Here is a 25,007-nt window from a genome sequence, read left to right as displayed (position 1 = left end):
TTCTAATTTTTCTCTAAATCACTTGGTACACTTTTGGGAGTTATTAAATGAAGTGAGCAATGATACATAACAATTGTGTGTGACAGGGAGAAATACATTGTTCCTCTTGTGGGGACAAACTGCAAACCTGGATAATGCCAGGAGCAAAGCCTACCTTGAAAAGCCACATTTATGCTCAGGGGCAGTTTAAGCTTTTGACAAACAGTTAAAGATAAATCCTGTAGTAATGACAGACAAGAAAATGGTACAGTTCTCCTGGAAGCACTTACACAGATTCTGGAGAGATGCCCAGAAAGAGCCTCAGGCATGAAAATAAATGCTAATATGTGTAAGTTTCCCATAACAAGTCCATAAGTCTAGAGTAGTACATAGATAATGGGCAGTGAGAATAACATCTTTCTGAAAGGGGAAATTGGAACAGAGGCAGATAAAGGGGAACACTGAAACTCAAAAGTTATTCTTAAACTACTCTTACAGATCATTGTTCATTAGTGAAAAATCCTCCTTTGCACTGATGAATACAGAAAATAGGCATTTCCTTGGATCAGCTACCTTTTCAACTTCTGGAGAAAGAAAAAGGAAAACCAAGTGAACTCTCACTTCTATCAAGAATGAGCCTGTCCTGTCAAGTTGCAGTTATTACTTTCGTATGTCAGAACTGCAAAATAACTATTTAGGAGTGATAATTGTCAGAAGAAGGTTGTTCTTTGGTCCAAACCATGAAGCCCTGATAACTCCAGCTGTAGTTTGGAAAGGACCATGGTGCCTTGCCTACATTAAACAGAAAGTATCTGTAGAAGGGTTGTTTTCTTTTTTTTAATCAGTGTAAATAAGACTGGCACAAAAATCTACATGCATGATTCTATGTTCACTCCAACCAGGACTACTTCGGTTTATCTAAAATTGAGTAGGATTTTAAACTGAACAATAAACTATTTCAAAAAAAAAGCCCACAAAGTAGTCTTTAGCATTTTGATTACACCAGTGCACGTTAAGCCTCAAAGAAGCAATGAGCCACAGTAAGTTATTTACCGTTGGAAAACACAGAAACTTGTCCTCTTTATTATTGAAAAGCTGAGGGGCACACCTTCCTGTGAAAGCAGGACAGCGACGCAGTGTGACCTGGATGGCCTGAAAACAATGAGAAGTAGGGCACAAACCCCTGCCGAGTTACGTCTGCCGAGAGCAGCCCTAATTGCCGGTCCCCGCGGTGCGAGCGCGGTGTCACAGTGCCAGCGGCACGTGGCGGCCGTGCCACCCGCAGCCCGGCACGGCGACAGGCGGCCCGTGCCCTCCTCTGCCCACGCCTCTCGCTTATTTGTCTATCGCAAATGAGCATATGGTAGCTGTCACTCTGAGGGGCCCAAAGGAAACGAGACTAATTGCAGAGTGAAGCCCGTCGGTGCCCTTCTGTCTGCCCTGCAGCTTGGAAGGAAAATCCCGCGGAACGCGCCCGGCTCCCGAAGCCGACATGGGCGCGGGCTGGTCCCGTCCGAGGCGCTCGCAGCTATCGCCCCACGGGCGCTGCCCTCAGTGACCGCTGTGCTCAAACGCGAGGCACAAGGCCACGGCCAAGGCAGCGTACGACCCCTCAGATCTGCTGCCAGGCCGACGGGAGGAGTGTGCCAGGAACACTCGTCTGGGCGCACCGTGTGCCTGGCGGCCAGAGCCGGGGGGAGCGCTGGCCTTGCGCTGCCGGGAACACCGCGGTCCGAGCCGCGGGGCAGGGAAAAAACAACCAAAACAACTCCCTGGAACCAAAACATAAACAACCCCCCAACAAGCGCTCTCCCGGCGGCTGAGCCCTGGGGCCGGTGCAGTGCTTTGGGACAGGGTTTCTCCGCCGCCCCCTCCTGTCCCCGCGGCTCTCCGGCCGCGCAAGCTGTCACCGGGGATGGCCGAGCGCGGCTGCCACCGCTACCCGCGGATGCTGTCCGCGCCCCGGCAGTCCCCGCCGCTCCCGCTCCGCTCCGCTCCGCTCCGCTCCCGCCGCCTCCTCCCTCCCTCCCTCCCTCGGCAGGCGGGGCTGGCCCGCCCCCGGGCTTCCCCCACCGCCCGGCAAGGGGAGGGGGCTCTGGCACCGCCCCATCCCCGCCCCTCCCGGTGGAGCAGCGCCCGGCGCGCCCCTTAAAGCCGTTCCCGGCCGCCCGCGCGGTCAGTCCGCGGGGCCGCCGCCGGTCACCGCGGGGAGGCGCCGGGACGGGGTGGCCGCGATGCTGGAGAACGGCTCCCTGAGGAACTGCTGTGACCCGGGCGGGCGCGGCCGCCTCGGCTTGGCGGAGCGGGAGGCGGCGGCGGCGGGCGCCCCGCGGCCCGCCTGGGTGGTGCCGGTGCTGTCCAGCGTGCTGATCTTCACCACCGTGGTGGACATCCTGGGCAACCTGCTGGTCATCCTCTCCGTCTTCAAGAACCGCAAGCTTCGGAACTCAGGTAAGGGCTGGACCCCCCGCACCCTGCCCCGGCGGTGGCAGGGAGCGGCGAGCGCCCGAGTCCCGCCGCTATCCTTGTCCTGGCTTCCACCTGTCCTGAGGAGTCCGCCCGCTTGTCGAGTCCGTGCGGGCCGCCGGCTGAAGGCGGGGGACCAGGGTCCCCATCCATTGGTTCTTGCCCTGTAGTGTGTGCAGGGACCCCCAGGCGCTCCGTCACCCTCCCCAGCGCGCCGCCTCTGCGCTCCCCTCGGGCTCCGTCCTGCCCTCCGTCCGGGATCGCAGGTCGTTCCGTGGCTCCTGATGAGGCATTATGTGGTCTCTATGGAGCTCCCGAAGAGGGGAATCGGTGCCATCCGGCGGCAAAAAGCGTGCCCAAAGCCGTCGGAAGAGTGAAGGAGGAGCTTTTAAAACTTGCTCAAGAGTCCCCCACGGTGCTGTGCATGCGTGGGGAGGCGGCTCAGCCCGCTCTCTGGACCCCTCATCAGAGTTCACGGTAGTCTTCACGAAATCGCCTTCTCGTCTCCTCATCGCGTATCCTTCAACCAGAACGCAACCAATAAAGTGCGGTGTTGTCTTTGAGTCGTGTCTACAGTTTCTCCTTGTGTGTGCTAGAATGTTGCTCTGCGTTTTTTACTTGCTAAACATACCGGCTTTATCTCCTCATCTCTGCCGGGCTGGTTACAACATGTTTCAAACTACAAAACTCTGTAGTTTGTCACCAGCTTCTCTGATTTGCCTCCTGGCCCTGATTCGCGCACGTCCCGCTGCGTGCGGATCCCAGAGCTCCTCTGGCTCCCCCCGTCCATGGAGCCGATTATTCCCTGACGCGCAGGGCTGGGCACTCGGCTGGATGCTGGGTGTCGGTGCAGTATAAAGTGCCGCCCCCGAAATTGTGGTGTATGTGCTATAGTTCTTATTGTACTTACTTAGCTGTTCCCGGAACTCCTCATTCCTCCGAGACTCGAGTTCTCTCCTTTTCCATGCGCACGCAGGTCGGGGTAACGAAACTTTGCTGGGAGCTGGCGGGAGTCCGAAGCGCTACGCTCCCCTCACTGGGAGCCGGAGGGTTCTGCCATCGATCCTCTGTGTCAGCGCGTGCTCCCTTGCCACCGGGAAGGAGGGAGGGCGGCTGGCTTGTTTCTCCTGGGGGTGGTGGGGGTGCTGGTTTGGGGTTTTTGTAACCAGTGTCGCTTCCCCAGCGCTGTCGTGTCTCACGTGCGGTGACTAGAGCTCCGGCTAACGGGGAGCCGCGCTCGCTCGCCCTTGCTTTAAGCTAAATGGTGCTTAGGGGCAAAAGCAGTTTATGGAGGGATCGCTCTGGCGCTCCCCAGTCTAGCTGCAGGCGGGAGATGCCGGCAGGTCCCGTGTACACGGGGCTGAGGGATCACACCCCCCGAGCAGCACCGAGCCTGAGAACGTCTGGAAGGGTGGTTTGGCTGAGCGGAGGAAGACATGGCGAGGCCGCTGCTAGTCCGTGCGCTTGTGCTTGGGCTCTCCGTCCCAGGGGACCGAGCCGAGAGAAGCAGAGCCGGGGCCGCTAGTGCCGGCACGTCCCGAGCCGGAGCCCTGCGTGCCCCGAGCGGGACCGCGACCGCCGAGCAGCGCCGGGCTCTGCCCCGGGCGAGCGGGGCCGGGCAGGGAGTGCCGCGGGACCCGCCGTGACTCACCGGCGCTCTCCCGGCCCCCTCGGCGCCGGGGGAAGGCGGGTTCCCGAGGGATTCGCGCCTGGACTCCGGGGGGCGGAAGCGCCCAGGGAACAGGGGCTGTTCCCCCATCGCTGGAGGGGGCGGCCGGCCCGAGGCATCAGATCCCGTCCGGGGGGAGGAAGAGAGGGAGTCTCTTCTAAAACAGTCCCTTCACCCAGACAACAGCAAAGGGAAGTTTGTGGTGCCTGGAAGAGTAACTTTCAAGATACTGATCAAAGTACTCTGTGGCACCCTGGGACTGCTGGGGGAAAAAAACCCAGAAGCAAACAAACAAAAAAAACCCCAAAAAAATCAAAACACACCCCCCCCACACACGCCACAAAACAAAAACAACCCCCCCCCCCCAAACGTAGTCGTCTTACCTAGTTCAAATACCTGCTAATTGATCTCCTTCTAGGATAATCCTTAACGTGATGTCGTTGACCCTGTCCCAAAGATCTCTTTAGCTTTGATAAGTACAATGGAAAACAGCAGGGAATTCTGTCTGCATAATCTTTATAAGGTTAAATACCTTTTAAATTGCCAGTTCTTAGTTTTACATCAGGCAGACATGACTCTTGGAGGTGAAACTGAAAGGGCATAGTTTGGTAAATGTCTACAGAAATCTTTTCAGGAAAAATTTCTTAGGGAGGAAGCAGAGTGGAAGAGGACTGGAAAGTGATGTGGGTGGAGTGATAGAGGGGATGGGAAAGTGGCAAAGAGCTAAGATAGTACTTGGGAGCCCTTAGCCTCTGACAAAGAAAGATGGAAAAGCAGGTGGACTTGCAGGTTTCTATTCTGAGCAAACAAGAAACAACGTGTTTGTACCTGCAAGGGGAGTGAATGCAGAAAAAAGTGAAATGGTGAGGAAACACGGCATGAAAGGAGTTAGACCTTGTCAGAGAAGGAAAAGATGAAGTTAGGGGAATGGTTATGACAGGAAGACATCTAGATGATCGAAGGAAAAGGAAGAGCTATACATCATGAGCACTCAGTTCCCTTTGAAGAAGTTAGTGAGAGATTTTTCTTGGATGAGAGTTTGGGACTTCAAATAAGTCACAAGTGTATAAGGAATAAATTAACCAGCTCTGTCTGCTTCTGTGGCACAAGAAGTAATCATACCTTCAGAAAGCAATACAGGTCTTTAGCAATTTTTCCAGGATTTATCAACACTATTCTGTTCTAGATTTCACAGAGAGATCTGATAACTGGAAACAGTGTAGTTATGCATCACTGTCCTAAAAATTAAAGCATGACCAAAAGTAAATCTATTCTAATGCTGTTATATAATGGGAAGTGCAAGAATGGAGTGAAATAAAATTACCTATTAGCCATTGGGTTTGTACCCTATTATGTTCAGCGGGAGAGAAATAAAGAATAGATAGGACTGGTGTTTCTGGACCTTGCTCATTCACTCCTTAAACATGGGAATTTTGCCAGCCTTACAACAGAATGATTGTTTCAGATCACAGAAGCCTCTTTCAGATCACAGAAGCCTCTTTCCCACATTTAAATTTGGTTTTGGGGAAAATCTGTGAAGACTCTTCCAAGTAATGCATAGCATAATTGGTATGAATCAACATGCTTGTCTTACATAACTGCACCCAGTCTTTCTGTGAGAGGCTGAGCAACTTCTGATCTCTGAAAGTGATTTAATTTACAGAAATTAATGCTTTTATCATTTCTAATTTGGGAAGAGAGCAATTTCGTCTAACACACTGCAAAATTAAATAAAACTTTGTATGTGGAAATAATAAAATTAAATCAGCTTGCCTTTCTACTTGAAATGTCAAATGTGTTCTGAATTTTCAAAAACAATTATTGATTTTGTATGGCTTCAATTAAACATGCCCAGTTGATGGCAGCTTTTACATTGCTCAACTTTTGAAGTGTTAAAGTTTACATGAGCTCAACAACCACTGCTGGATGATCAAGTACCCGAAGGTGCATCAAGTAAATCAAAGCCACTAGATGCTTTTAAGAACTTTAAAGATACTTTTGTATAGCCGTAGCTATAAACGTAGCATTATAGGCTGGGGTAAGAACCTGGTAGGAAGCACTCTAGAAGGTGGGAACCAGCAAGGCATCTCCCAGAGGACAGAGATAAAGCAAACCATTTATACTTCATTGGCTCTAAAGCCAGCATGGAATCAGTGAGAAGTGAGAATTAGGCACATTAACTCAATATAATTTCAAATAGTAATGAGGACTTGGGACCCTTTGACTTTTGGCAGAATATTAATATTAACTTTGGTGCGTTGCCAAAGAATGCATTAGTGGAAAGTGGTATTTTTAGTGCATTTTGTCAGCCCTCCTCACCCTCTCCACTATTTTCCTTTCTATATATATCAGCTAACACAGCACAGTGAGACTCTGATTTCCATTTGAATAGCAAGGTGCTATTGCAACACAAATTAAATAAAATTTCATGTTTCTTTTACCTGTAAGAGCATGGGTGTATTTGCATGTTTAGTTCTGTCTAACATGTATGTAGCTCTAGAAATGGACAACGCTTCTCATTTCATGTTTCTTTTACCTGTAAGAGCATGGGTGTATTTGCATGTTTAGTTTTGTCTAACATGTGGCTCTAGAGATGGACAATGCTTCTTATATGTATATTTGTACAAAATAAACAATCCTGCATGTAGAATTATAATGTTGATACTTATCAATCTACTAAATAAACTTGTTCAGCAATATATAAGCAAGTCTTGTAGTATTTTTTCATGCTCTTCCCCTTTCCATAGCCTTCACTCCACATCTCTGTGATACAGCTGAAGGTAAGTTATTCCCATTGTTAAATGCCATTTTCAGTTATTCTTCATCTCTTTGGCCACACACAGTTCTCTTTCCCTCCTTTATTTCTCTGCTATTATTTTTCCTGTCCACTGGAAAACAGGACACTTGTTTCCTGTGATGGAATCCATCTCTTACAAAATGACAGTGGAGAAATCTGTTTCTGAAAACACTTGGAAAAATTGTCCAATACCAGCAGTGATGATACTGACAAGAACATATTTTGATGAGCAGATCATGAGATCCCATCTGATGGTTTCGGCTTTTGAACTCCTTACTCTTTCAACCCTGGATCCACAGAATTCTTAGCTTCAGGACTGGGTGTGTTTGGCTTTCATATTCTCTCTCACATTCAGCTTAAAGGTGCTTAATGCTAAGAAATTGATGGGAACATAGCTTCAGCATTCACAAAAGTTCATTGAACCCAACATTTAGAATAATGGTCTTCTATCTCTTATTGTGATTCAAACTCATTTTTACTTTATTGTAACTTTGTGATTATTAGTTGCTTACTTAGAGTGAATATCTTTATTTGTAGAATTACAATTGTCATTTAATTTGAGTGGATTGTTTTTCGACCTGTTGAGAACTTTTCTGCAATATTAATGGGCAGTAAACAAATGTTTACCCCTCAACCTTTTTTTTTTCCATAGTAGACAATACTTTTAGTTTCCTCTAAGTAGCTGCATTCTTAGTTTTCCTGGGTTTTTGAGGTCTTTCCAAACTAAATTAATCTGTCTTAAACTGACCTGTTCACAGTAATGCAGATGAAGTACCACGATACTCTCTTTTCTTAAATGTTAAATCTTACTCTATTTTCTTAAATATTAACATTCTATTCTTCTCTGTCCTTTCCTGGATGGACAAAATGGACCTGGCATGCCTTGAAGACATATTTTCCTTTTATGTGGTAGCATAATATGGGTGACTGTTCTTGGTGCAGTCACTTGCTGATGCAGCTCTTCTATTTCTTTTTTTACAAAATTATTCCTTCATTTTCTGACCTCATATCTCATGTTATTATACTCTATCCACTTTCTGGTCTTTTAGTCCTCAAGCAAAAAAAGAACTTGACTTGTCCATGTATCAGTAGGCTCTCAACTTTGTATTATCACAAAAATTCATTAATTCTTTTTGTGGTTTGTGACGTAATACTTCTGAAACAGACAAAATTAGTTCAATGTAGGTTATCTCCCTCCGGTCCAACAATTTTCTTTCATCATTGTCCAGGCAGTGGTAGCAACAGACTGTAAGTGGTACCCTGGTGATTCCAAGGCTAGATCTGTTTAGAGCAACCTCCAGATCCAGAAAGTCCAAGTCCAGCTTTTATTAAATAAAGATGATCAGATTAGTTGGTACAGCCACTTTTTATAAGCTCACATTGATTTTATTCCGTTTGTCTATACATGCATCTTTAATTTTCCTATCCCTCCGAGTTTGTCTCTCCAGTCTTGGCTACAACTGAGATTAAGAACCCAAATATTTCTCAATTCATTCTTCCTTTTCAACAATTTCCAACCTTGAAAAAAGGTGACATGTTAGCACATACTCTATGGTGGACAAATTAATCTTCCAGAGGTGGCAACACTAGTTTACTGTTCTTATTACTCCCTAATTGCTTTTCTGACTTACTGCAAGCACCATTCATGTAAAAAGGAACAGCATTTGTGCAGCACCATAGCAAAGCAGGAGGAAATGGGTAGTAAAGTGTGAGAGCACCACAGCTGCAAGTGAGTCATGGCAACACTGCTCTTTGGGATGCATGTGGGAGCCAAGCTCTGAGAGAAATCAAATCACTCAAGCCTGAGAGAAATCTGCACTTCCCTACTGGCAGTGAGGACTAGAGAACATTTCAGCCCCTTTTTACAGGTCCCACATGTAGCTCTCAATACTTTCGGAACACAACACTATCTCTAAGATAACAGATGTTAAAAAGTTCCTACCATCAATTTTATTCAATCTTTCTGATATTTTGCTTTATTGTAGTTATGCTAATTCCTCATCTGTCAGCCTGCCTTGGCCCCATTTTTGTCCTTATTAAGAGGTCTAGCAAAATCTTTCTTCAAACCAGAAGCCATTTTAACTCAATTTTCAGGGTACCCCTCCCCCAGTAACTTGTCTTTCCTTTTCTCCTTTTTACTGTGCTGAAAGTGCCTTTTAGTAATTTTAGAAGTCTTTGCAAAGTCAAAGAAGTTCAGGGGATTTGTCAGTTTCCCTTTTATCCATTTTTGCTCTCTCTAGCAATTTTCTTTGGTGAACATATCTTTTACTTCTAGCCTCACTTATTGCCCCCAGTATCCTTACTGAGATAACTTCTCCATCTAGATCTGGAACTTTTTCTTATGTTTTTCCCTCTTTTGGATGCAAGTTACAGAGAATATTTTTGTACCTTTAATATGAAAAAATGCCAACCTTCCTCCACATTCAAGTCCCTAAGCTCCTCAGTACAGATGATTTCACTTTGCTAATTAGCTTCTTTTATTTATCAAAATGTGCAAGCCCCCTTCTTAGTTATGTCTGCTTTGTTTATTCTTTTATTTAATTTAACCAAAATAATCTCATATGCTTTCAATACAACCTTATTTTCTATGGCAGGCTCTTCAGGGATGTCTTTGTTCTTTATGAAAACAAAGGCTGGGGTATACTGGCAAATAGACTCTGAACTGAAGAAATCTGCTGGGTGTATGTCCAGAACTCAGCTGCCATTTCTGTCCTTATTTTCCCCTTTACATATGAGGACCTGCATTGTCCTGATGTTAAATTGGCTCCATTAGTGTTTTCCTACTAAATTGAAGGCATTCTAATCCGTGAGGACCTGCATTGTTCTGATGTTAAATTGGCTCCATTAGTGTTTTCCTACTAGAAGGCATTCTAATCCAGTTTCAGGTTTCTGCATTCTTCACTGCACATTGTCTTTACAGCTCTTCACCAATGTAATTTTGGCTTTTACCAGGATATCCCCTGTCTCTCAATCTCTCTCTCTCTTCATTCTCCTTCTTTTATGAAGACAGTAAACCTTTTGGTTGATATTTCTCTTCTCTGATCACATTCTAACAGAATCATCATTCTAACAGAATTGTTTCCATGAAGTTTTATTTTTATTTCTCACTGGTTTTGGATCCCCTATTTTATTTCACGGGTTCCTGGCACCCTTTAACTGACTCTACTGCTTTTTATATTACCACTCCAGTTGAACTCCACAACGACTGAGCTCCTGTTTTCTATATTTTTTGCCACCACCTTCCTGAAGCCAAAATTCCCTTGCCCTGATGTTAAATGAAGAAACTATATGGTTTCTTCTCAAGCTCTCTTCCCATCTCTCAACTTCAAGTTCTTTTTACTCATTCTGCCAGCTTGGATTGCAAGCTGGTATCCCATATGCTTAGGTGAAGTCTGTCCATGAAGATATGAAACCTCTTCCCAGAAAATACCTCCAAATGATCAATACTCCAAAGCTTTCTATATAACTTCTAGAACTATTCAGTCATGTGCTCGTGACTCATCTCGTAATTCTAATTATGCTTCTATTCTCTTCTTGGAGAGGAAACAGAATAAGTTCATCACCAGTTCCATTCTCTTTTCTGTGAAACTTGGTTCAAACAGTAACCAAATGAGAAAATGTGGCTTCAAAGTTACTTGTAAAATAATAACTCTCAACTTTGTTAACCTGCAAATAATTCCAAAAGTAGAAAAGCAAAGTGAAAAGCCAGTATTATTAATTTGCAAAGTAAGAAAATTTCTTTAACAAAGGATGTGAATCTTGCAGATAAATTTAGAAAAAAGTGAAAAGTGGAAACCTAAGATTGTTCTAGAAGAGAAAAAATCTGAAGGATACGGAATTTTAAATTATTTCAGAAATAGAAAGTTTGTAAGGTAATTATGATCCTAGAGGGATTGAAAGATGTATTTAGGAATACAGAAACATCATAAAGTAGAAAAATAACTTCTCCATCAATCTGCACCACAGGGAATGCTGTTTAGGGTAAAATTGTAACTTATTGCAGGTTGTTCTGCAGCCATAGGGTATTTTGTATCTTCCTTTGAAGCAATACATTACTGCCAAGTTATCATTGTTCTGAATTATCATTTACTTTTATACTGTATGGTAAAGTATTCCATTTACTGATAAGCAAAAAGAAAGTTTATTGGCAAGATCAGCTCCAAGATACTTTTATTTTAGCATGTAATATTAAGTCCTATTCCACTTAATAAGTGGAGCTATTGGTATGCTTATCTTTAGAGGAAATAGAATGATAAGGATTTATTTGAGCTGCAGAAGTATGTTTTCCTGAACTTGTAAAGAGGAATATAAGGGTGTATTTCTGTCATGTATTTCATTTGGCACAAGTCCATTCTACCCATGTTTCAAGGGAAGGAAAACCAAAGGATGCTGTTAGTGTGATGCTTTTCCTGCAATACTGTGTTCAGGCTCCCCTTAAGGCCTACTCTAACACAGTCACATAGCTTTTGCTTTTTTTTGGTGGTTTTTTTTTTTTTTTTCAGCTCAGAGTATGAATAAGTTTCTTTCATCTCCTTGATATAACCAATGCAAACGTACTCTCAGATACAGGAAATTAGAAGGAGCTCTTAGCAGCTGTATTATGGCAGTTCCAATGTGTCTTAGGAGCACTCCCTTTCCTGCCAGCTCTCCCCTGGACTCTGGACTGACATTCCTTTTGCAAGACTCTCTGACTGCATGAGGAATGACCTCTCTGCAGTAAAGCTCTATTCTTGGATGGAGCAGCAGAAGCAATTCAAGGATTCATGGTGCTCTTTGGCGCAATCAGCCAGAGCTAAGAGACCAAACCTCCCCACAATGCTAGGACAACTAATTTTCAAAGACTATTTTTTTCATCTATTCTTAGCAGATATATATTCACCAGATTACTTTAATCATTGTGTTGAGGATGTTATAGGAGACTACTCTTATTCCATCAAATCAGTGACAACCTGTTCTCTGCCTCTAGGAGTAAATTCTACTCCTACTCCAATTCAGATCTATTATGAGTACCACTACCTTCAGATATGCTTCAGATTTTATCTTCTTAGAAGTTATCCTTTATAAGTGCATATTGGTGCCTTGCCATAAACTGGAAAGTACATTGCCTTGTCCCAAAGAATACATATGAAAACAGCCATGTTATCCTGAGCTGCTAAAACCATTTTTTCACTTGCAGAAAGGAATGCTAATGTTATCGCAATTTTCATCTTCCTAAAAATTAATCCGAGAAGTTGTTCTGCTTTTTTAACTTTCCACCTTGATATGGGCATAAAACAGATTTCCTGACAGCAAAATCTTACAGAAACATGTCTAAATCACTGTGGGTGCAACACTGTGGTGTGTCCTCCTTAACAACAGTAGCTGCTTTAGAATCTTCTGTTTTACTTTTGATCTCCATACTGATAAGGACTGAGCTATATCAAAGTCAGCATTTTCCTGACATTTCAGCTGCATATGGAACAGCTACATCTTGACATAAAAACAAATTAAAACACCTTAAACATGTTAATCAAATGACTAGAATCCTGATAGTTGGGATCCTCTTTTTAATTATTTATTAATTGTAGAGGTATTTGATTATACTCTTTAAAAAATGCTGCTTAAATTATGTCTGCAGAAAAAACATAACCCTTCTGACAGACTTCCTATTTTATTCAGCTGTGTTGTATGGACTTGGATCAGTTTCAATGTTTAAACACTTTATGAAGATTATAATAATTTATATGATAGTTCCATTGATATTGTTGGTTTTTTGCTATAGAACAACATCTGCTTACCTGTTGGTTTATATTGCCATATTTGCTCAACGTAGGCAATAACTGCTGTCAGAAGATAGCACATGCAGCTCCTGGAATTAACAGTCTGACTAACAAGAAAAATATCTACTTGCTATCTCAGCCCTTATAAATATAGTTATGTTAACTAATTGTAAGTTCAGAACTAGCAGCAAATCGTAAAATATATCACTGCAAAGAAGACAGGAGCCAATAAGTGGCATCCTCAGGTCTCTATGATTTGCTCCAATGCTGCCCAAAATTCCCAGTGTCCTCTCATTCTAAAGCCAGTTCCATTTTTCTAAATAATTCAAGTATACACAGCATTTCATTTGAGTGCAAATAGGGAAAAGAACCTTTTGTGAGAAGGCTGTCACCTATGAATATATGTAATAATAATCAATCTAGCTATTTTTATGTCCTAGTAAAAATAACCTACTTTTTGAATATTATCCACACAGTTTAATGAAAAAAGTGTCTATTCAAGGTGCCCATTCAGTGCATAGATCCTGTATATGGTGAAATTTATTGGAGTTGTGATCTTTAGGACTTTTAAAATGTGTTCTTAGAAGTAGTCAACTCTAATCAGATTTTCTACTGACAAATAAAAGACTGTTATATTAAAACATGCTGCTTTTCTTCAAGAAAAGTAAAGACGTGCAAATGGCATAGTCACCATGTGCCAGCTGGGAGTTGTCCATCCCTCCTTTCTGTAAACTGTCACTTAAGGTTCTTAAGAGTCTTAAAAGACTAAACATTCCAACCAGCTTCCTTGAAATCAGTTGTTACTCACTGGAATGTACAGGATGTAATTTTTGGATTGTTAGAGAAGAAAAAAAAAGATTAATAAGGAACTGGTATCTTTGTATGCCTTTGTCTTGTTATGTTAGTGGTCATGAAAGAAAGAATATTTAAAATTCAAACTTCCCTGCCTCAAGTCAGATAGTACACCATTATACTCCAGGTGTTTTACTGGCATAAAATATAGTGTCATAAAGTGAGTGTTGTGCTGTGAAAATTGAAAGCACTCCTACTCAAGGACAAGAAGTCTCCCTGAGATATTTTTTAAGCAACTGCAAAAGTACTTGTTATTAGAGTCACAGGTGAGGTTAGAGCCCATGGACAAAAGATTGCTTTCTGAATCAGTTTTCATGTTAAGCAAGACTTTTATTCTTCCATTTGCAGTCATTACAAGCAAAATGTGTAAAATATTAATCAGATGTTAAGGCAGCCTTTGTAGAAGGATGGTGTAACCATACTGATTTGCCTAGAAAAAATTACCTACTGGTGAGTTGAAAGAGTTTATAAGATTTTACCTATGATTATGGTGCTGGGTATGAAACCTCAACTACTAAATCCAGAGTCCAATTGCAGCACTGGACATCTGCTGTTTCAAAGTAGAAGAAAAGTTAACTAATTTGCGGTCCTGTAATTATGCCTTTGGTTGGATAATCTAAAAACAATGCAATCTTCTTTAGTCCCTCTTATGAAACACCTGGCATGCCAGGACCATAAAAACTGTAAAACTTGCTGTACAGCCCGCTTCCTGGTTAAAGATGAAGCCAGAATATCTGCTCTGCTTATGGAGAGCAAACACTGCAGTGAAGTAGGTGACCTTCAAACACCCTCAAACATTCTCATATAGTATATATATATATACACATTACATGAAAATGTGTGCATTAAAGAATAAATATAGTGATTTCCATTTGAGCTCGGCTTAGTAAAAACTGTAATGTTTTGCTCCAGTTTGCAAGTGTGTTCATGGAGTAAAAGAGTGTGACTCAGTAGGTTAGGCAGACAGAAGTCACCCACAGCTCACTTTCTGGGTCACAGGCCACCAGGTCACCCACTGGGGTGAACTGGCTAGAGCTGCCACAAGGAGCTGCTCTGAAGGGCTGGTTGCAGTCAGTTCACAGAGCTCAAAGGTCATCAGAGTAGCATGTGGAACAGGATTCTGCAGCCAGGGTAAGCCGAACCTAGTAGGTGAGTATCTAGATAAGGAGGAGCATTCTAGCCTTGTTAAAGCCAGTGGGAATTGCTTTCTGAAAATGGCCAGGGTAAGCCGAACCTAGTAGGTGAGTATCTAGATAAGGAGGAGCATTCTAGCCTTGTGGGAATTGCTTTCTGAAAATTATTTTGCTAGGAGCTGGTGCCTCCTACCTCTTTCTGTGCAGCCTCTACCAGACTCCGCGGTCCACCCCCATAGAGTTCTGTACCTTTACTGCTCTGTAGATTTACTGGTCTGGAAATATTTCTTGGTCCAGGTTCTCTGTTTGGCTCAGTCTATTTTGTTCACTCGAAGATTATTCAAAAAATCCTGCTGTCACAAAGAATCCGAAGGCAGAAGTATAAGAAAAACAAAGCCCCATCTATTCTAATCTGCACTGGGGCCTCTTTTTCTGACCAAGCAAGTCTAGCTCATTGTTAATGACCATGTCTTGTGTCTGCATGCATGTTAACAGGTATGATCTTAAGTGCCCTCTGATATTTAGTAGATCAAGTAGATCCCTCATCTGTCACAAAATAGAGCATCTGGCCTCTATTCCCTAGTGAAAACAGTAAATATGCAGTACACTGATTCCTTACTGGAGCACGTCACCCTGGGAGGTTGTTGAGTCTCTGTGGCTGCAGACAGTGAAAGGCTGACTGGACATGGCCCTGAACAACCCACTATAATTTATCCCTCTTTGAATGGGAGGGCTGGACTAGATGAACTCCAGAGACCAATTCCAACTTTCATGATACTGTGGTTATATTGGTTGCATGCCTATCACTCCTCATTTACCTGTCTCAGCAATATCATTACTTGCAGGCCCAGCCACAGTAGATTTGTTGTCTTGTCATTTGTCAAGGCTTCTACTGGCTCTCAGAAAAGACCTTGATTCAGCAAATGATCATTACACACTTTGTCTGTATTGAGTTGGAGCACAAAGCAGCTAATACTTCAGAGGAGAATACACAATCATCTTCTGTAAAAGCATATTATTTATTCATCTGTTCACATGCTGTTTACAAACCTATGAGTATCATTATAAGATGAATCATGTCACTGTACTTTGCTTTAAGACTTTATTTCCAAAAGAAGCAGATGGCAGAGACTGACAACAGCTTCTGAAGACATTCATCTCCCTATACATGTACAGTAATGAGGCCTTCCAAAAGCTCAGAGCAGAAAGGGTAAGACTTTTCCTTACTGAAAGATTATAATGGCCATTTTTGTCAAGTATCACCTATTTTCTTCCACGGTGAAACAGGAAACAAGAGAAGAAAAGAAGATTATAAGGAAGGGACTCCATAGGTTGTTTAGAAGCATTGGCAACTTGTCAACATAAGTGTTTTCCAATTAGAAGGTCCCGTGTACTCTATTTACTGCAGTCTATCAGATCCTATTTTATAAAAATCCAGGATCCTCCACCGTGTCTGGGAGTCGAACACAGAACACTGAAAAGTACATAGGAGGAATAATGGGCTTCAATTTGGTTTCTTTTAGCAGATGGAACCTGCTGTTGACATGTTGACATGTACATGCTTTGCACATATTTGTCTCTGTAGCTGTCACAGGCTGCAAGTCCTCCACCTGCAGCCCTATGGAGCAGTTGAGAAAAGCACTGAGCAAATTGCCACTTGCATGATCTGAAAGTGGAGATCCAAACATCTACACTGGTCAAAAAGTTCTGTACTGTTGAAATTAGTCTGCGGGGCTAAACTACAAGATGCACCTTATCATGGCTAGTCAAATCTCTTGGCAAATTGGTCCTGATTGTGTCCCACAGTCTCCAATAGTCCCCAATTTTATTCACTTCATATACCAGCCTGATAGGCTTAGTATCTTCAGGAATATCTTAAGCCTTATATTTTAAAATAGAACTATTTAATGTCTGAGATTTGTTGGTTTGTTTGGTTTTTTTTAAAATTCAACTAATCTGCTAGCAAATATTAAAATAGAACAAAACACAAACCAAACAGCTTAACAAAACAAAACATGGTTTTAGTTTGAACAAAATTATTTTCACTTTTCAATTTCCTGTCTTTTTTTATAAAAGAAGGTGAAAGTTAAGTTATTCTGAGGACTTGAGCAATGTTTTGTTGCAGTAATAAAGGAAAAAAACCAACATAATTTCCTTTGACACAAATACAGTTTAGATACAATAGCAAAGATGAATGTCATAATAAAGGTGATGGAATTAACTATTGTTTCACACAATATAAATTAAAATCTGTCAGGGCATAATGAAGTTTTTTTCCAGAGTTTTTAGAAGTGAAATATTCTTCCTTTGTTTGGTTCCACACTTCAGTCTTTTATAGTTGATCTCAAGTTTTGGGGTAGGGCTTTTGTTTGTTTCTTTAGCAAAGCAACACACTATAAAATGCTACATATTTCACTTTTTTTTTTTTTTTTGACATGCAATATAATGTTGAGACACTGAAAAAAAGTTATTAAAAATTATAGGTCACCCAGCTCTTTATAGGTTCTAACTAGATTGCACCTGTTGTATTTTACAGCCTTTCATATTAGCCCCTTTGTCAGCAGTAAATGAGTTTTCATACTTGCAGTTGTACAAGTAGGTTTCCTATTCTTTCTTGGTTGAAGCAATCAACAGCTGTGACCACTTCAAAAGAAGAAAATTAAGATGATATGTACTGGCAGATACAGAAAACAGGACTTATTTCATGAACCAATGAAAAGCCAGTCTAGTTTTGTTGTTATGTAGTGGTTGTGCTCAGCAACCGGAGGTTCTGAGGCTAGGCTGCCACTGGTGCCATGGCACTAAGCCTCAGAGTGAATGTCTTGGCTTCGCTCCCCGTGTGACATCTGAACTGAAAAAGGGGAGATTTTAAGCTAAAGAGGGTAGACTTAGATTAGATATTAGTAAGAAATTCTTTACTGTGATGGTGGTGAGACACTGGCACAGGTTGACCGGAGAAAACGTGGATGCCCAAACCCTGGATGTGTTCAAGGCCAGGCTGGGTAGAGCACTGAGCAATCTGATCCAGTGGAAGGTGTCCTTGCCCATGGCAGGGGGGTTGGAACAAGATGATAGTTAAGGTCCCTTCCAGCTCAAACCATTCTAAGATTCTACAAGTCTGTGATTCTCTCAGCAGCAACATGGGCCTTTTCCATCCTAGACTACCCTCAAGGCAAGAGCCTGACTTCACTGTTAGAACATAGATATAAGGGATCTTCTCCCCTGAGCCTGCTGCAAAATGCAGCTCAGTTTCAGATGGCTGGACACACAGAACAAGGCATAGCTAGACTCATACTCTGTCTTTAGCAGTAAATGGAAGCAGGCACTGAGGAGAAAGAGAACAGAGCAAGCCTGCACAATGTTTCTGTATTATTCCTGACTTCACTGTTAGAACATGGATATAAGGGATCTTCTCCCCTGAGCCTGCTGCAAAATGCAGCTCAGTTTCAGATGGCTGGACACACAGAACAAGGCATAGCTAGACTCATGATCTGTCTTTAGCAGTAGATGGAAGCAGGCACTGAGGAGAAAAAGAGAACAGAGCAAACCTGCACGATGCTTCTGTATTATTACAACTTGTGATTCCTTCCATCTCAGAGGAGTTCCTAAATCTAGTATGGTATGTCTGTTAAGTAAACTTCAAATGTAGTACTTCAAATAAGTACTCTTACAAGTACTTTTCCAGTCTTCCCTTGAACACAAGCAACATTTTTTCATCTGCAAAATCTGTTAAGGATTTACTACCTAGTGCAGCAACCACTCCCTTTTGTTTGCTTTTAATACAACTGGCCTTATTTAATAGCTCTATCTCTTCTATGTGCTCCATCCCTCAGCATCAATATGCCACTAGGATGCTGTTTGGGAGAAGAAAGTTGGACCAGTGCTGCTACTTTTCCCAGAGGATGCCTAACAGAGGTGGTATTATCTAACAGAGAAAAGTAAGAACAAGAGCAAGGTTCATGGACCTGGAGTGTTCTTCCTAATCAATGTCTTGGAAAGTTCCTGCACCTATCTCAGTTTCCCTGCTGTTAAATCATGAGAAGGATTTTTAAACTATTTTTGGATGAGCATACTGATAAAGAGCACTCTACAATACAAGTGGTAACCTGTGTATTCTGATTCTAGGCTGAAATTCTTGAACATAACCTAGAAAGAGACAAGCACGCTAACCCCAGAAGAGCAGCAGGGCTGGTGAGTGGGGCACTCTCTGGGGACTACGGGAGACATAAACTCTTTTTCAAAGAAGTGTTCTTCTGTCATGGAAGTGTCCTAACCACTAAGCAACAGTGAAATTTCTAGTAGTAGACCTGTCTTGCCTCTTCTGCTTCCCCTTTTCTCTATGAAAATACCCAGTAGTGGAAAAGTTCCTGCAATCTCAAAAAGTATCAGAAGCCCAGAAAAGCATTTATCACCCCGTACATGTAGGATGTGATTAACGATCGGTGTTCTGCTTTGGAAGAGCCAGCCCCGGGCGTGTTCCCCCTGCCCTGCTGGGTGATGCGATGTCTCTGCCGTGGTGGGCTCCCGCACTAGGTGGCAACAGAGAGTCACCACCGTCCCCACCAGCACCAGGGGAAGCCACAGGCGAGCAAACTGCACTCAGGGATTACAAACCTCAGGCCTTTTTACCTAGCTTTTAGTCGCACAGCGCTTTTGCACCTGTAGTCTGTTGGCAAACTCAAGGCAGCGAACTCGCAGCAAGGACTAGTGCTCGCTCCCATGTTTAACCAGAGGGAGAAGAAAAGTGAGCATGCAGAAGAAGCGGAGATTTGGTTTTGGGTTATATTCATGCCTAGTTGTCAAGCATGCCAAAATCAAGATCTCAAAAACAACAGCGCAGCTTAGATACCTCCTTTCAGTAAATCTGTGTCTGTGTTGACAACTGAGAGATCTGCCTAATAAGCCTAAAATTCACTCCTGCAAATGTAGCTCCCAGCACTAACTCATAGCTGCAGATGTAGAGCCAAGAATACAGTTCTGGTCCAGTCCAGGAGTCTGCAAGTCACTTAGCCACAATCTCCAAGTCCTTTTTACGTGCTAAGCATTTGTTCTTGTGAGTCCGGCATTCTTCCTCAGGCCAGTCCTGTTTAATATCTTTATCAGTGATCTGGACAAGGGGATTGAGTGTCCCTTCAGTCTATTTGCAGACAACACCAAATTGCATGGGAGTGTTGATATGCTGGAGGGCAGGAAGGCTCTAAAATAGATTGCTCTAGTGGAAATCTATTGCCTGTCCCTTTCCCTTGTATCAAAGTCTGCAGTATACCTCACTAATATCTGAAATAATGAAACATAACTACAAAAGAGCATATCACTGCCTTTAAACTGTCACATTCAAAGAAAACAAACACCCATCTGGCATTTGTTTGGAGCATTATGTTACACCTTCTGTTAGCAACACGCTGTTGAACATTATACCAAATTAACATGTCTCAGTAAATCAAAGCTTTCCCTAGGTCTTGGCTTGTACTGTCACAGGGAATTCAAATGTCAGTGTGTGAAAGACTTAATTCTCTGCTCCACCTGCTGCCGATGCCATAGATTGAAGAGGGTGATGTCTGTATGTAATGTATAAAAACTTGTTAAACAAATATGTAACAACCAAAACACTACCTAAAAAAATCCCCAAACAACACCATGATATATAATTAAGCATTTTAACCAGTTTAAAACCAAAAAGAGAAGAAAAACCTTTAAAAAATAGTTGCTCATTGCAATTGCTTCTGGTTTTAGTAGAGAGATTAAAAGTCATTTGTCTTCTCAGAAGGCAGATGCTTAGCCCTTAAAAGTTTTGGTCTTATCAAAAAGTTTGTTCTGTAAGTAAATTCCTACAACATCCAGTCATATTAAGATTACAAGAGGATGCGACAGTTCTCTTTCTCCTGTTAGTTGTAGTAAGTAAATCAATATGTAGGAAAGCTTCATGAAATACCCATCTAGTTCTGTTGCACCCAAAGTCAATATCAGAACTTATTTTCGTTTTTATGCATGGAACTATCAATGTTTAGAACAGCACAGATGTGCATATTTTTTAATGCCTGGCAAGACATTTGGCTTTCAGTAGCTACTGCTTGTAATTAAGGTGTATTTCCACTCCAATGAAAAAATGAATATACCTCTCTGTCTTATGAAACTGAAATCTACAAACAAAGTTCATCAAGTAAATTCCAGAAGCAATGATAATTATTCCAGCTAGATGAAAATTCTGTGCTTTCTGTTTTGGTAGAAGCAGCAAAAAGTTGCCTCTTTAGTTATATTATGAATGTAATTTAAGCCACCCTAAAAGCCCTGGGTCAGGTGTGTCAAGGAACATTTACTTTCTCCAAGCACATAGAAAATGTCTATGACCTTTGATTTCTCAAAATGTCAATTATTTATGTTTTTTGAATTAGAAAAGTTTCTCTCTACTCCTGTAGATTATTCATTGCAGTAATAAACATTAAACTTAATTCTGTAGTCATCCACAAAGACAGAAAAATACCATTGGACTTTACTTTGCAGTGCACAGTGGGAACATTCAACCCTGTAAAAAGCCATAGAAGTGACAAATCACCTGAGGCCTTTATAGATATTGGACCATTTTTCTTCTGAGTTGTAAACTAGTAAATTAAGTTTTTGACAAGTTTCTTGCTCACTCTATTTATTCATTGCACCTGGAATTTTCAAGAAGTCCTAAATTTCTCTCAAAACTTTGAAAATATCTTGCTAAATGTACTTTACGGTTTATTTCCAAATGTGATTGAAAGAGCTCAATGCCCACTCTATTTCAACTGAACAATTACATTTTGGGTAGAAGCTGATGCTGGAAGGCCTTAGAGTTTAGATTAATCTTAGTGAACACACTAGACTAAATTATCTCTTTCTCCAAAAGGCACTCCAAAACAGAAAAAAAGAGTATATTTTCTTTCCTTTTTTTCTTCTTTCCTTTCTTCTCACTTCCATCTCTGATTTCTCTATCTTCTAATGTCTGATACAGTGATGAAAAAACATAAAAGAAATCTTTGTTGCCATGATGTAAATACATTCTGATAAAGATGCCCCTGTTCTTTTGTTAGTTTTTGGTTTTGTTCTGTTTGCCACATGGCTACAAGAGGCCTTCACAGTCATCTCATCCTTCCTGCACAAAGGGATCAGCTTTATCTAGGCCAGTACTGACAAACACTTGTTTTCTATTTTCTTAAAATCTTCAGTGGCAGACTCAAAGCAAGGTGCTCCCACACTTCCTTCTTCTTGCCATTAAATTTTTGTTCTCTTTGTCTGCTTTGAAACTTCCTTGTTGTGACTGAAGCTTGCTTGGATTCATGACAATCATAAGAAAGAGTCATATCCTTCCTGCTTTGCTTGTTTGAAGTTATCACGGCCCACTCAATCGTCTCCCTAAATTGTTCAATCTTTCCTCACAAATCATCCAGCTGCAGCTATGGAACGACTTGGGTAGCTTTTAAAAATATATAAAACAGGCTACTAAATATATAACAAGGAGCTATCTCAAATAAGTTGCGCACCACTCTTGAGATGGGCTATGTTTCTGAGGGCACAGATGGATCATCCTGCTTTCCCTTAAGTTTACTTGCTGTGCAAGTTCTGATGAGCATGGTGGTCCCCTAAAGTGTATGGGAGAAAGACAGCTCCCTATTCTTTAATTCAGGAAGCTGCACATGTAAAGCAGGTGGAGAAAAGAGAGTAGATGTGAAATTCTTTCGGTTTTGATGAGCATATTTATACATGGTTGTTGCTTTTACAACTTCCAGTTAATGCCATTCTTAATATGACATGGAGAACTTGTTATTTGAGGACTAGTAAGCTCAGAATTTGTAGAATGGAGTACCTAACTGCTCTTTTCAAAAAATGATTATGTTCCATGCACTATTTTTAAAATTGCTTGGATTTTTCCATATCAGTTCATGCTGTGAAGGACTTCCAGGAATGAAAAAAAGAGTAGGAAAGCCATATACAACACCATACAAACCATTTACATTCTAAATGCCAAGAATGCAAAGTTGGTACCTCTGTCTTCTAGAGTGGAGTTCCTAAAGAACATTTTTCAGGAATATAGTTTACTATCTCTCTATTTTATAAAAATACCCTTAGATAAAATGTCAGAAATTTCAAACTGATGCAAAGGGCATTGGTTAAAGAGACGATAAGGCTCAGCCATATCACCTATATTTCCTGAATATCATCAGCATAACACATGAATACTTCCTCTTGCATGCATGGAACTTTTCTTTGTGTAATTAAATATGTCTTTCTGCAGAGGATGGTGAAGACAATTCACTTTTCCTTAGACAATCCAGTGAGAAAATAACTGCAGTATGGGTAGGCCATTCATGCAGAAAATATCTATTCTGCAAATATTGTGCTGCAATTTAGAGTATAGATAAAACAACACATCCTTCCAATACTTATAGACCTAGTCTTTGTATATCCTTCTCTTTTGTGCTTGTGAAGCCCGTCAGCGTTCCAGTGATAGGTTAGAATGCATAATATCTTTTTAGACTTAATATCTATAGACATAATATCTATTTAGACTTTTTTTCTTTTTCATTTTATCAATCTAGCTGTGGAATTAGCTACAATTAAACAAATCAACATGTGCTTATGCTGCTCACAGATGGCTATGTTTAGCCATAAACAGAGATAAAAGGAGCAAGGGGGGTATAATCCAGTCACCAACAGATTTGAAACATCCTATTGCTGCAGATATTTCTGTGGTGTTCCAAGTTACATTGTAAAATCATTTTCCTGTTGGTCCTATATACCAGCTGCTTGCTGACATCACAAATAATTTAACATTGCAGACATCCAAAATAGTGTAACACTTTTCTTCTTCACAGCTGTGCTTGCTTTCAGACTTATGCTTCTGTATTTTTCTTTCCTTCCAGGTAACGCATTTGTGGTGAGCCTAGCTTTGGCTGATCTGGTGGTGGCCTTGTATCCATACCCACTGGTGCTCTTAGCTATTTTCCACAATGGATGGACACTGGGTGAAACACACTGTAAAGCGAGTGGCTTTGTGATGGGACTAAGTGTAATAGGCTCTATTTTCAACATCACTGCAATTGCAATAAACAGATATTGCTACATATGTCATAGTTTTGCCTATGACAAAGTGTACAGCTGTTGGAATACAATGTTGTACGTCTCCTTAGTCTGGATATTAACAGTAATTGCAACTGTGCCAAATTTTTTTGTTGGCTCTTTGAAGTATGATCCACGCATCTATTCCTGCACCTTTGTCCAAACTGCAAGCTCCTACTATACAATAGCTGTTGTGGTCATTCACTTCATCGTCCCTATCACCATTGTCAGCTTCTGCTACCTTCGAATTTGGGTTTTAGTACTTCAAGTACGAAGACGAGTCAAGTCAGAAACAAAGCCAAGATTGAAGCCAAGTGACTTCAGAAACTTTCTTACCATGTTTGTTGTTTTTGTGATTTTTGCCTTTTGTTGGGCACCTCTAAACTTCATTGGACTGGCTGTAGCCATTGATCCTACGGAAATGGCACCAAAAGTTCCTGAATGGCTATTCATTATAAGCTACTTAATGGCCTATTTCAACAGCTGCCTTAATGCAATAATATATGGTCTTCTTAATCAGAATTTTCGGAATGAATATAAACGAATTTTAATGTCACTGTGGATGCCAAGGCTTTTCTTCCAGGACACATCCAAAGGAGGAACTGATGCCCAGAAGAGCAAGCCTTCTCCTGCTTTAAACAACAATAACCAAATGAAAACTGAAACCTTGTAAATGTGTAATAGTCAATGCAAGAGTTTGTCATGCAGAAAACCAAGATCATAATTGTAATGTTCTGGTCATTCCTGCTTAATTCTGGGGAGTGTCCACATGGATCACACTTTATGACTGGAATACTGTTTTCATAGTAAAGCACATTGCTCTGGATTAGTGATTTATACAAGATATTGATTGAAAACGTGTTTCAGAATTAAAGCAGCAGGTGGGTGCAAGCTGTTTTAGTTCTGAGAGCTGAATCCTGCTTCCAGACATATGAATGAGGTATTTTTTTACTTCAGCGGGAGTTTTGCATTCTTTATACAAGATCAGGATTCATTTCTTTGAAGATGTAGTGAGTCTATGTGTTCAGCAGCTCATCAAAGCTCTGGAGTGGTATTTTCCTCCCTTCTGTGTCTGAACAGAGGGTGAGACAGACACTCTATTTTTCACACATAAGCCAAACATTGCATTTCTGTGACAGTAATGGTGTCTTTCAATCCAATTTATAAACTGGAGAGAAGAATATTTGTGTATAAGCAAATATTAACATTAGAGACTTTCCTCACAGGTTCTTCATACTTACATACATTGAGAATGGGAATACGCTGTGTCT

General features: G+C 41.6%; 1 protein-coding gene across 2 annotated transcripts; it reads left to right on the top strand.

Moving 5' to 3' along the window:
* Positions 1–2,176: 2,176 nt before the first annotated feature.
* Positions 2,177–24,550, top strand: MTNR1B (melatonin receptor 1B). 2 transcript variants are annotated; one of them, XM_039718768.1, is made up of 2 exons: positions 2,177–2,430; positions 23,541–24,550. In XM_039718768.1, the coding sequence occupies exons 1-2, from the start codon at positions 2,214–2,216 to the stop codon at positions 24,407–24,409; spliced, it is 1,086 nt and encodes a 361-aa protein (XP_039574702.1). In that variant the 5' UTR covers positions 2,177–2,213; the 3' UTR covers positions 24,410–24,550. The 2 variants fall into 2 exon arrangements, with proteins under 2 accessions (XP_039574702.1, XP_039574703.1); XM_039718769.1 differs by lacking the exon at positions 23,541–24,550 and adding an exon at positions 2,616–3,042 and having other exon boundaries at positions 2,179–2,430.
* The last annotated feature ends 457 nt before the right edge of the window (positions 24,551–25,007 follow it).

The sequence above is a fragment of the Passer montanus genome, unplaced genomic scaffold, assembly GCF_014805655.1.
Source record: "Passer montanus isolate IOZ18808 unplaced genomic scaffold, ASM1480565v1 scaffold4, whole genome shotgun sequence".
NCBI classification, from domain to species: Eukaryota; Metazoa; Chordata; class Aves; order Passeriformes; family Passeridae; genus Passer; species Passer montanus.
This window is presented reverse-complemented; position numbering and strand designations above follow the sequence as displayed.

Coding starts and splice junctions, on each gene's coding strand:
- MTNR1B (XM_039718768.1), top strand. CDS start 2,214: ATGCTGGAGAACGGCTCCCTGAGGAACTGCTGTGACCCGGGCGGGCGC. Junction 2,431..23,540: donor CCGCAAGCTTCGGAACTCAG/GTAAGGGCTGGA, acceptor CTTTCCTTCCAG/GTAACGCATTTGTGGTGAGC.